At 43.2% G+C, this 12,678-nt stretch overlaps 1 protein-coding gene across 2 annotated transcripts; it reads left to right on the top strand.

Annotated features, from left to right (window-relative positions):
- The first annotated feature begins 462 nt into the window (after positions 1–462).
- Positions 463–11,747, top strand: LOC139374721 (uncharacterized). Of its 2 annotated transcripts, XM_071115835.1 has the most exons (9): positions 463–663; positions 2,184–2,255; positions 2,394–2,459; positions 2,574–2,633; positions 2,881–3,039; positions 3,381–3,438; positions 5,940–6,016; positions 6,543–6,589; positions 9,127–11,747. In XM_071115835.1, exons 1-8 carry the CDS (start codon positions 543–545, stop codon positions 6,575–6,577), a joined length of 648 nt encoding a protein of 215 aa, XP_070971936.1. In that variant the 5' UTR covers positions 463–542; the 3' UTR covers positions 6,578–6,589; positions 9,127–11,747. The 2 variants fall into 2 exon arrangements, with proteins under 2 accessions (XP_070971936.1, XP_070971937.1); XM_071115836.1 differs by lacking the exons at positions 6,543–6,589; positions 9,127–11,747 and having other exon boundaries at positions 5,940–6,030.
- The last annotated feature ends 931 nt before the right edge of the window (positions 11,748–12,678 follow it).

The following is a 12,678-nucleotide window of genomic DNA, read 5'->3' as shown; positions in this document are numbered from 1 at the left end:
AGTATACAACGTTCAGAGCTCAGTTCTGACCCTGTTAGCGCTTTGAATTCAAACCCAAACAGAAGTTCACCTGGTCCTTCAGGAGACCTGTGTAACAGAGAACAACTACCAGCTGCTCCTTACTGAATGTAACTAAGCAAAACGTTTTCCTTTCCCCCATTTAGTAAGTTTGCTGTGCTCTTGTCTTCTCTTTGGTATGCCCAGAGTGCTTGAATACCTTAACTGGGAGGATGTTGCTTCCGCAGAGAGCAGAGGAGCTGCCAGGCTTGTGGCTACAGGCACACAGTTAATTGCATCACATCCGCAAGAGTGATCCAGCTGGGTGTGTGTAGCTATGTGGCTGTGTACTCAAGGTTTCTTTCTCTCCATCTCTTTTTTTCCCCTCCCTCCCTCCCTCCCTCCCCCTCTCTCTCATTCTCTCCCTCCCCCTCCTCTCGGTGAGTCTCTAGGTGAGTCAAAGCAGCCCCGAATCAGGAAGTAGGATGCCGTGACAGACATTAGTAAGCAGAAGGAAATGGGCACCACCACCACACAATGTCACTATGTCTGCTGCTGCTCCTGTCCATGGTAACACAAGGACGAGAGGGAGGAGAGGCCACAGGGAAATGACCCCATCGTCGATCATGTTGCTGCTGGCTCTGACAGCCTGCCTGGCGGGGACTGGTAGGTGTGGACTGTGGATTGGAAAGATGATTTGCCCTTACTGCTCATTGGAAACAGAGATTTCATGGCTTTCTCTACTCTCCTACATTCACTCACTTTCATTACCTGTCTGTTTTCTCTTGGTCTCTCTGTTCTGCTCTTTTTTTCCAGTTTGCCTGAGAATGTAATAGTCTGCTGAAATGTGGTTGATATTTGCGGGTGGTGGCTGCTGAAATATGTGTGGACATGTTTTACGAAGAGATAGTGAAAGCTCTAGGCCTTTTGACTACATGGTATTCTATCCAGTAGGTCTCACACACTGTACCTGCTGTATGGTTACATGTGTCTTTGAGTGGCTTCACAATGCTTTCTGAAGATGAATATTTGAATCGCTCTCCGAGAGCTTGTTCACTTCTATTCAAACAAATGTTATTGTCTTTGTACATTTCTGTCACATGTCAGTTGTGAAAGAGGCTGAGTTCACATCCCTTCTTGCAACAGGTAGTTAGTTACGAACGATAAGAATCAGCTATAAACACAGTGAAACGTTGATGTTCCTGTTTCATTTCAAAAGACCCATCTTCACCAAAAGAACGAGAACATTGTGTTTTGTCAGTAGGAAAAGCATTAACAGAAACATTTTCGCAATGGCATTACCCAGGCTCTAATGGCACAGTTTGTTCCCTCTGTGGTGCACGTTATCTCCATCTGTGTGATACGTCTTTTGAGTTGAAAGAGTCATAGAGTCTACTGCCAGTATACTGTATGTGCCTTGCCTTTAGCACTGTATCCACTGGCTGGTAACCAAGGGATGCGTTCATTTGGAAGGGTTTTCAATGCCATGTCCATGTCTCCTCAACACATTCATTTTGAATTACACTGTACATGCCCAAACATTTACAGTAAGATGTGTCTGTGATGGTCCTTGGAATGTCTGGGGTTAACCTACACAAAGAAAGGTGCTATCTAGAACCTAAAAGGGTTATCAGGCTGTCCCCATAGGATAACTCTTTGAAGAACCCTTTTTGGTTCCAGATAGAACACTTTTGGGGTTCTACATGGACCCCAAAGGGGTACTACCCGTAACCAAAATAGGGTTCTACCTGAAACGCAAAAATTTTTGCCTATGGGGACAGCTGAAGAACCCCTTTGGAACCCTTTTTTGGAAGAGTGTATGACACATCGGCTCATTTTGTTAAACATGATTAAGGTCACAGCTCTCAACCAGGTACACTACTGACAGGCCCAAACTGATTCACGTCCAAAGATCTGATGACTGTTTAAACTCCTTTTTCTAGGAAACAGTATCACACTGTCTGACTCAGTGTAGTTTGCACATAGTGGAGTCTTTTGTGGGTTTTTTATGAATCCCCAATATTCTAAATTGCATAAAACTAGGGTGATGATTTTTTTTTCCCTGGCCAAGTGACCCGGGAAAACTCTTGGCTCTCATTATACCATAGGCTTGAGGTCAGGTCGTGTTATAATGAAGAACTCCTGGCCCTATGTTGCTTAACCATGGACTCTTTCATTCATTGCAGTGTTCTGCCAGGGTGATGAGGACACAAGTACTGTTGAAGAAACACAAACAGAAAATGATGCCGGGTTCTCAGGTGAGCTTTAGCTGTTATCTGTTCCCCCCATGTGCATGCTCCTCCAACACAACCTGGTGGCAATAGCTCATAACTGCCCCTTTCCAACGGGTTTGGCCTTAGTTGTGTTTGTGTTGATACTTTTCTCAATGTCCCCAGTGATCCCACCTGTAAGTGATGCTACCCCTACACCAGACTCATACCTATCATCTGAGAGTCCTTCAAGTGAGATTACACCTGTCTCCATAACACAATTCCATTACCTGATTTCCATCAGAGCCTTGCATGACAACAACAAAAAGGCCCTCTGGTGTTTCATTTCATTTCATGTCATTTCAGAGGGATATGAGACTGAAGCTGACGCTGGTTCTGGGTTCAGTCCAGGTGTCAATTTAGAAGGTATATTACATCCGTACATCAGCACTTTGTGACAACTGCTGATGTAAAAGGGGCTTTATAAAATAAACTTGGTTGATTTGATTGATTGATTGAACACAAACGACAAAACTGATGTAGTGTTTAAGAAAACCGTGTGTTAGAAGCGGTGATTGAGATGGTGAAAATAATTGCAGAAACATTGCAGACAAGCCGGTGTTACATGTGTAGCGTCATGATCAGTTTCCCACCACGATGGTTCCTCTTCCAGGGGAGGATCATCTCAAATCCTCTGAAGCACCACTGGAGGACAGTCTGAGTCTCACCTTCGTCCTGGTTCCTGTTGTGCTGGTGGTCGTGATAATCGCCATGGTAGTGGGAGTCGTCATAATCAACCGCAGATGGAATCGGAAAGGAAAGAGCAATTCTGGTAAGTCATGAGAGCGGTGCTATAGCTGGAAATATGTCCACGTGATGAGAAGTGACATGACCCCATTCTCATACACCATGACAGATCTGCTTGTGACTAGATGTACTGTACAATTCAGTCGTACCTTTTCATTGCATGGGTACTTTACAACACTATGACGTGAAAAACAGCTCTGAGTTGGGGTATGTTTAGCTTTGTGCACACTTATTTAGAATAGTGTGTAGGCCTACAGTTGTGTACTCAACCAGTGGACTCAATACAGTGGATATTGTTAATATACTTTGACATGACTTTATTAGGTGGTGCACGATGTTGGCTATAATGATGGTTTCCTATTCCAGATAACGTAGAAGAGGATAAATATTTGCATGGTAGCGATGACACAGAAAAAGTTCCAATGTAAGTATTGAACACTGCACTATGAAGTTATATAGTGCATTCGGAAAGTTTTCAGACCCCTTGACTTTTTCCACATTTTGTTACATTACAGCCTTATTCTAAAATGTATATATATGTTTTTAAATGTATTTCTCTCATCAACCTACAATCAATACCACATAATGACAAGGTGAGAACAGGTTTTTATTTTTTTGGGGCAAAAAACAGAAATTCCTTATTTACATACTGTAAGTATATAGACCCTTTGCTATGAGACTCGAAATCGAGCTCAGGTGCATCCTGTTTCCATTGATCATCCTTGAGATGTTTCTACAACTTGGAGTCCACCTGTGGTAAATTCAATTGATTGGACATGATTTGGAAAGGCATTGAAGGTCCACAAGAACACAGCGGAAATAAATCAGGTAAACTGTGCTAATGTGTAGTGAGTTTCACTTACTGCCTAGTACACAAGGGTCCAAAACTGTAAACCTAAAAAAACACTAAATAGATTCTTACATGGAAGAGGTTTGGATCCACCAAGACTCTTCCTAGAGCTGGCCGCTCGGCCAAACTGATCGATCAGGGGAGTGGGGCCAATGTCAGGGAGGTGACCAAGAACCCGATAGTCACTCTGACAGAGCTCCATAGTCATCTGTGGAGATGGGAGAACCTTCCAGAAGGACATACATCTCTGCAGCACTCCACCAACCAGGCCTTCATGGTCAAGTGGCCAGACAGAAGTCACTCCTCAGTAAAAGGCACATGATAGCCCATTTGGAGTTTGCCAAACAGCACCTATAGGACTCTCAGACCATAATAAAAAGGATTCTCTGGTCTGATGAAACCAAGATTGAACTCTTTGGCCTGAATGCCAAGTGTCACGTCTGGAGGAAACCTGGCACCATCCCTACGGTGAAGTATGGTGGTGGCAGCGTCATGCTGTGGGGATGTTTTTCAGCGGCAGGGACTGGGAGACTAGTCAGGATTGAGAGAAAGATGAACGGAGAAAAGTACAGAGAGATCCTTGACGAAAACCTGCTCCAGAGCGCTCAGGACCTCAGACTGGGGCGAAGGTTCACCTTCCAACAGGACAATGACCCTAAGCACACAGCCAAGACAACGCAGGAGTGGCTTCGGGACAAGTCTGAATGTCCTTGAGTGGCCCAGCCAGAGCCCGGACTTGAACCCAATTGAATATCTCTGGAGAGACCTAAAAATCCCCAAATACAGGTGTGCCGAATACCCAAGAAGACTCAAGGCTGTAATCACTGCCAAAGGTGTTTCAACAAAGTACTGAGTAAAGGGTCTGAATACTTAAGTAAATGTGATATTTGTTATACATTTGCAAAGATGTCTAAAAAACTGTTTTTGCTTTGTCATTATGGGTTATTGTGTGTAGATTGATGAAGGGACAAAACAATTTAATCAATTTTAGAATCAGGCTGTAACATAACAAAATGTGGAAAAAGTCAAGGGGTCTGAATACTTTCCGAATGCACTGTATCTAGGCTACTGCTGTCTTGACTGTGCTCTCTATACGTTTGAAGTTGCAGTCACTGAAATTCATATATGGCGGTAAATCTGTTTCCTTGGTATGATTTTGACCTCACCCTTTCTCGCCTCTGTTTGTTATTTCCTGTTTAGAAAGAAAGACGTTGAGGAGTTTGAAACAGGCGTGTGTGTGTGTGTGTGTGTGTGTGTGTGTGTGTGTGTGTGTGTGTGTGTGTGTGTGTGCGTGTGCCGTGTGTGTGTCTCTCTCTCTCTGTGTGTGTGGGGGTGTGTGTGCTCTTTTCCTCAACAAGTTGTTTCACACAAACACACATGCACCAGTCTCTCATATCTGACATAAAGTATATAGTCAAGGAGTATCATATGTGAATCGAAGTGTTTACACATTAGCCTGAGAACTTATGAAAGAGCATTTCAGCAGAAATATGGCAAAGCTCAAGTTCCTCCTGCTATGACATGACACCTTGTCCCTGGTAAACAAGCTCCATGTGAGAATATACGGTATGACTAAGGTATCTTTAGTGTAAGAGAAAGACTAACATCGTCAAAAACGATATCCTGTCAAAACTTTACACTGCACATGAGTGCTCTCTCTCTCTCTCTCTCTCTCTCTAAGCCAATCATGTGTCCATGATGACTTAGCGCATTGACAGAAAACTATAGTCAATGACGAGAGCGCCCCCCTGTGGGAATCAGCAATACTACCACTCAAATGGTCTTGAGTAGAAAATCATGTCAAACTCTATTGGAGGGAAGGACAGTGCTTATTCAAATATGAACAGTTTTGGGTGGAAATCAGTGAAAAACAGCATATTCCTAAGGAGTTTAATTTGAGACCAGTACACCGTGTGAGAAACCCCTCAACTGTTTTGGATTGTCTTTATACCTCAACAGTGGATGTTTGCATCCCCCCCCCTCTCTACACTCCCTTCATTTTAGTCCCTTTATTTTGTCATTTTCGAATGTCAAAACAGTAATATGACGGGCTGACGATGTTGGCTGTTTTCCAGGCCCATGTTTGAGGATGATGTCCCCTCTGTGTTGGAGCTGGAGATGGAAGACCTGGAACAGTGGATGAATAAAGATGGTGAGTCATCTTAAAACCCCAAAAGAAAATGTATAGCAGCCCACTAATAACTATCTTTGAAAATCATGTATAACTGAAACAATCTGAGCTGAGGCTGTATATCTTGTATGTTACTTGGCAATAGTCGTCCTTGTTCTCCAAGCATTAGACTACTCTTGGTTCACAATACGAAGATCTGTCTGTTGTAAACTCTGTTGACTGCTCACTCCTGTTTTGTAATTGAAATTTGGACATGTGCAATCACATGCCTTTCCCTGATAAATGCTGCTGTGAAAACAGGTTGGTTGAGTGTAACTTTTCTCCAATAGAGGGCGCCATTGTATACTTTACTACTGAGCCACTGCAAGTGTGACGATAGAGTTCATGGATGGACTAGACTGGAGTCAATTCCTTTTATATGTGCACTTTAAATATCTAAGTACATACTGATAGGAAAGCTATTCGTAGACTGTAAATGTCCATATTGTTTGGGATTTATACAGGGATATTGTATTCGTCACATGAGCTGTCAATTTGTTTTTTTTAGGTGGCGTTCGAATGGACTCTGGACAAGGGATCTAACATGAGATCATGGTAAACATACACCTGTTATTTACTAACACTATAGTAGTCAACTCTACTGTACTTTGCTGTTAATGTAGCAACGCTGCAGGATAAAATAATGGGCTCTATTCAATCTGCATCACTGAATCGTTACAGATTGTGCGATATAAATGTAAAGGTAATCCCGATTGTGCCGACAAAGGCAGCGTTTACCGTGAACGTAGTCTCGGCTAAAGCGGAATATCGCATTTACATTTCAATCACGCTTTAACGCTGAATATCTATAATACGGATTGAATAGAGTCCAAGGTGGTGACTGGTGAATGCGTCAGTCACACCCATCATTGGAACTCAGGAACAGGGAGGGAGGACATGCAGCCTGGTGATGACATAATGTGCTGTTCTGGTGACATAATAACATGACCTGTTGCTGTTGACGTGGGTTGACCTGTCCTGCTGTTACTGTAACATGAAACTCAACAGTCTATCATTTGATTAAGAGAAAAGATCTAGGATCAGTTTAGCCTTTTAGATCATAATTAATAAGATGGGCATGGATGGGGAGACCTGATCCTAGATCAGCACACATACTGATGCTCCAGATACTCAACTAGTCTAAAGAAGGCCAGTTTTATTGCTTCTTTAATCAGAACAGCAGTTTTCAGCTGTGCTAACATAATTGCAAAAGGGTTTTTTAATGATCAATTAGTCTTTTTAAAATTATAAATTTGGATTTGCTAACACAACGTGCCATTGGAACACAGGAGTGATGGTTGCTGATAATGGGCCTCTGTACGCCTATGCAGATATTCCAAAAAAATCTACTGTTTCCAGCTACAATAGTCATTTACAACATTAACAATGTCTACACTGTATTTCTGATCAATTTGATGTTATTTTAATGGACAAAAAATGTGCTTTTCTTTCAAAAACAAGGACATTTCTAAGTGACCCCAAACTTTTGAATGGTAGTGTACATACTCATCATGCGCAGATATTTAACCTTTATTTAACTAGGAAAATCAGTTAAGAACAAATTCTTATTTACAATGATGGCCAAACCCAGATGATGCTGGGCCAATTGTGCGCCACCCAATCACGGCCAGATGTGATGCAGCCTGGATTCAAACCAGGGATTAAAGTGACGCTTCTTGCACTGAAACGCAGTGTCTTAGACTGCTGCGCCACTCGGGAGCCCAATTTAGCAACAGTCATTTCTGTTTTTTTTTTTGGGGGGGGGTTGTATTTTGCCCTGTTTTTTTCCACAATTTTGTGATATCCAATTGCGATCCAATTACGATCTTGTCTCATCGCTGCAACTCCCTAACGGGCTTGGGAGAGGCGAAGGTTGAGTCATGCATCCTCCGAAACATGACCCGCCAAACCTCACTTCTTAACACCCGCCTGCCTAACCCGGAAGCCAGCTGCACCAATCTCAGAGGAAACACAGCTCAACTAACGACCGAAGTCAGCTTGCAGTCACCCGGCCTACCACAATAGTAATTTCTGTTCCCCCTGCATAGTTTGTTTTGATACGTGGTGGCCACACACACATAGATACACACACACACATACACACACACACACAAACAGATACAGAGCGAGACAGAGTCTCACATACTCCCACACACACACACTCACACGCACAGAAATATACACATGACTGCACAAACACATGCCTCACTTACTGCCTCACTTACTGATATAAGGGCACACACACACACACACAGTGACTGCTGAACTCTGTCCCCTAGTCCTCTGTACCCATCATAACCTTCTAACCCTCTGAAGCAGGAAGAGTCCTGACATCTGTTAGCGATTACCACAGGCATGCATGGAAGTGTGGCGCAACAGGGCGTTGGGATGGCCCCTTGTTCTCTCTCTCAGAAAGGCTGGGAGGGTCAAGGTCCATTAGACTAGCTGTGAGCTCACGTCATTCACACACAGCTTTTATTCCCCCCAGGGTTCTGTTGGTTTGCAGCGTGCCATAAGGGTGGAGGGTCATAGACTACTCTCAGTTAACTGTGTAGGGCAGGCCTACTGTAAACCAGTGGAGGCTGGTGGGTGGAGCTATTTGGAGGACGGGCTCATTGTGATGGCTGGAATGTAATAAATGGAACGGTATAAAACACATCAGACACATGGAAACCACTTTTTTGACCCCGTTCCATAATTCCATTCCAGCCATTACAATGAGCCTGTCCTCCAATAGCTCCTCCCACCAGCCTCCACTGCTGTAGGCAGCATGCCCTATTGTAGACCTACTGTAACTACATAAACTACATAACTACTACGTAAATATCTGTTTCCAACGGGGGATTTATTGACAGTTTGGTGTAGACTAGATCAACATGCCAGCTGATTGTGAAATTACATCATTCTCATTCCTTCCCAAGGACCTTTGTGAGTTACATACTGTAGGTCAGAGGGTCCGGTGTGACAACCAAACGAATGTTAAAACATTACTTCACTCCTTCCGACGAAGGATGTTATTCTATTGATTGTGCGAACATGTACTGTACTGTATGTCGTCGCATGACCTCTCCCTGTCTGTCTGTCTCCTATAGGCTAGTCCCTAAAGAGTCGCGGAGTCAGTCAATTCTCTCTCCCAACCGGCCTCTTGCTGTACTGCCGGTGACAAAGGACATTTCCCCATCGCAGGGAAGGACATTCTGTTACCCAGCAGCACTGTAGGCTTCTTCTTTTCATGTCAATGTCAAAGCAACGTCATCAACCGACCACATTGACAACAAGAAAGGCAACACCTCCGCCAAGGTGACTGCAAAAAACAGGAAATGCTGAATTTATTTTCCATTTCAGCATAAACAAAAGACAAGAAACAATAAATGCACAAGTTAAATGTTTTTAACATCTTAACATCTTAAAATCTGCGTCAAATGTACTGTGGTATAGACTCTATGGAGAAACAGTGTGTGGCAATAGTCCTTTCACTACACGGATCCTGATTGTGGTCGGCCTAGTAATGAATGCTTTTTGCAACGCCTTCAACTCAGTACTGTGCCTTTTTAGTCATTGTTTCAAGTTCATATACACTTTTTATGTGATTGTTTTACTGTCTTTTGCATTCAGCTGTCATGCAGTGAGAGAGGGAATCAGTGAGAGAGGAAGGAGTAAAACACAGGAGGTTTGTGGCACCTTTATTGAGGAGGATGGGCTCGGAGTAATGGCTGGAGCAGAATGAGTGGAATGGTATCAAATGCATCAGACACTTGGATTCCATGCGTTTGATGCCATTCCATTCGCTCCGCTCCAGCCATTATTATGAGCTGTCCTCCCCTCAGCAGCCTCCTGTGGAGTAAAAAGTGTAAAACTATTGCTGAAAGCGGGTGTCGGTAGCCATGTTCTGACACCCAGACAACAATATCAGGACTTGACCTCCAAAGATCCTACAGGCCCTCCCCTTTACAACATAAACACATATTCCATGCCCACAGTAAAGCCATACCAGATGGTATATAGCCTTCTTCCAACGGCCAGCTAACCCAGTCCAATGATAGATATGATGGCTCAACAAATGTTTATGCTAAAGACTAGCTAGTGTCTCCTCCTCTCCTCTGCTCTGTCCCTTCTGGTTGTAGTACACAGACTGCATGTGAATCTGTCTCGCTCTCTCATAAACCCCGACTCTAATTACGAAACCCTGTCTATTGTTTCATGCATGAGATAACTGAGAACTGCTGGTACACTGCTTTGCTTTGGTTCATGCGCATCACGCAATGCTAAAGCTGTTTAGAATTCAAGAGGGATTCGGGAAGGTAATATCTGAGGTAGTCTGTGAGATATTTTCACAGAGTGCAAATTTCCGTTTGGTTGTTATATATAGTGACTGTCTTGTGATGTTTTCTTTTCCCTGATTTTCTTTGGGAAACAGTATTTCACAATTACTGTCATTACATCCTAAGCATGTAATTCCTGTTGATGGTACACTGACTTTCATTGGTTGAATATGTTTTTCCTCCAATGATAGTGGTGTTGTTGAAATGCAATCTGAATCTACAAATTCTCGTCACATCGATGTATAAATGTTTTGCTCAGCTCTACGTGACAGTCAGTATTTTGCAGTAACTTTCATTGTAAATATGTGGAAGATATTTTTTTTAACTCGCGTGTATATTTTTTAACTGTGTATATTGTGCTTGATTTGATACAAATATTGATATTTGCTTATGGTCATAGGAGTGAATTTGGTCCCTCAATCTCTGTTAGGTCCTCATACTTGTCAGTAATCGAAGTGTTACAGCAGTAGTTATAGTCATTTCAATAAGGAACCAACTGTCCTGCCAATATATTTGCCTATTTGTAAATCATCAATAAATCTGTGACGCGCTATTTTGTTTGCGTGCGCTGGCCCATTAATGTGTGCCACTTCGTCTGTCCCTGTATGTGTCAGGAGGTTGGTGGCAACTTAATTGGGGAGGACGGACTCGTGGTAAAGGCTGGAGCGGAATAGGTGGAACGCTATCAAACACAACAAACACATGGTTTCCATGGTTTCCATGGTTTCCATGTGCTTTATGCCATTCCATATGCTCCGTTCCAGCCATTGTTATGAGCCGTCCTCCCCTCAGCAGCCTCCACTGGTGTGTGTGTGTGTGTGGTAGAGCCAGAAACCCATCCCCCTCGCTCTACCCTCTCTTCCACCCTCTCTTCCCTCCATATACCTGATGGACTCTCATTGGATGGTAATGGAATTCATATTAGAGGAGGCTGGCGAAGAGCAGCAAGGACAGACATCCTGGAAAGCTATGCATATCAATAAGGAATAAACGCCAGGAGAGATGGAGTCGCTATTCTCTCTCCTCTCTCTCTCTCTCTCTCTCTCGTTACATCATTACCAATGTACTGTCTGAAACTCCAGCTCAAGGTCTCCCACCAGTGTTTCTGCTTTTCACCTGGACAGTTATAGTGCCCGTATATGGCATACAAACATGTTTTTATCTCTTTAGATCATTGAAATGTCTGGCGGTTTTTGATTGTGTGTGTCTAGTGTGTCTAGAGGAGACCTTTTAAAGTCATTTAAGAAGTCTATAGATCTACTTTATAAATATGTCTTGAGTGAAGGAGGTTGGGGGGGCAGGGCGGAGGGTTAATGTGTCTCCTCCAAATGTTCTATGTACCCCTATGTCAATATAAATTCAACTAAATAAACATTTGATCAAAAAATAAATACATCTCTTGTCAGATATATCTGCTATAGTTTGGGCTCCCGAGTGGCGCAGCGGTCTAAGGCACTGTATCTCCGTGAAAGAGGCGTCACTACAGTCCCTGGTTCAAGTCCAGGCTTTATCACATCTGGCCGTGATTGGGAGTCCCATAGGGTGGGGAGCACTTGGCCCAGCGTTGTCTGGGGTAGGCCGACATTGTTAAATAAGAATTTGTTCTTAACTGACTTGCCTAGTGAAATAAATAAATAAACATCTAGTTGATATAGCACTGCATGTGTTGGACCTCTACTGCACACCCCAGGGAAAGTGTGCCCCTAAACACAGACCTAACATTACTTTACCTGATTCTGAACTTACTGTAATTGTTAACAGTTGAAATGCAAAACTGATCACAGATCAGCTAATAACTATTATACTACCACATATTACACTGGACTGGTAGTTGACCTCAGACTGCTTCATATGTAACCTTCATGACAGCGGTGTGTGGTAGTTGACCTCAGACTGCTTCATATGTAACCTTCATGGCAGCAGTGTGTGGTAGTTGACCTCAGACTGCTTCATATGTAACCTTCATGACAGCAGTGTATGGTAGTTGGCCTCAGACTGCTTCATATGTAACCTTCATGACAGCAGTGTGTGGTAGTTGACCTCAGACTGCTTCATATGTAACCTTCATGACAACAGTGTGTGGTAGTTGACCTCAGACTGCTTCATATGTAACCTTCATGACAGCAGTGTATGGTAGTTGACCTCAGACTGCTTCATATGTAACCTTCATGACAGCAGTGTGTGGTAGTTGACCTCAGACTGCTTCATATGTAACCTTCATGACAGCAGTGTGTGGTAGTTGACCTCAGACTGCTTCATATGTAACCTTCATGACAGCAGTGTATAGTAGTTGACCTCAGACTGCTTCATATGTAACCTTCA

Source organism: Oncorhynchus clarkii, chromosome 19, assembly GCF_045791955.1.
Source record: "Oncorhynchus clarkii lewisi isolate Uvic-CL-2024 chromosome 19, UVic_Ocla_1.0, whole genome shotgun sequence".
Taxonomy (NCBI): domain Eukaryota; kingdom Metazoa; phylum Chordata; class Actinopteri; order Salmoniformes; family Salmonidae; genus Oncorhynchus; species Oncorhynchus clarkii.
This window is presented reverse-complemented; position numbering and strand designations above follow the sequence as displayed.

Bases quoted from the DNA above. Each gene is read 5' to 3' on its own strand.
- LOC139374721 (XM_071115835.1), top strand. From the start codon at position 543: ATGTCTGCTGCTGCTCCTGTCCATGGTAACACAAGGACGAGAGGGAGG. The intron at 2,634-2,880 runs GTATATTACATC...TTCCTCTTCCAG, and splicing joins TCCAGGTGTCAATTTAGAAG to GGGAGGATCATCTCAAATCC. The intron at 3,439-5,939 runs GTAAGTATTGAA...GCTGTTTTCCAG, and splicing joins GACACAGAAAAAGTTCCAAT to GCCCATGTTTGAGGATGATG.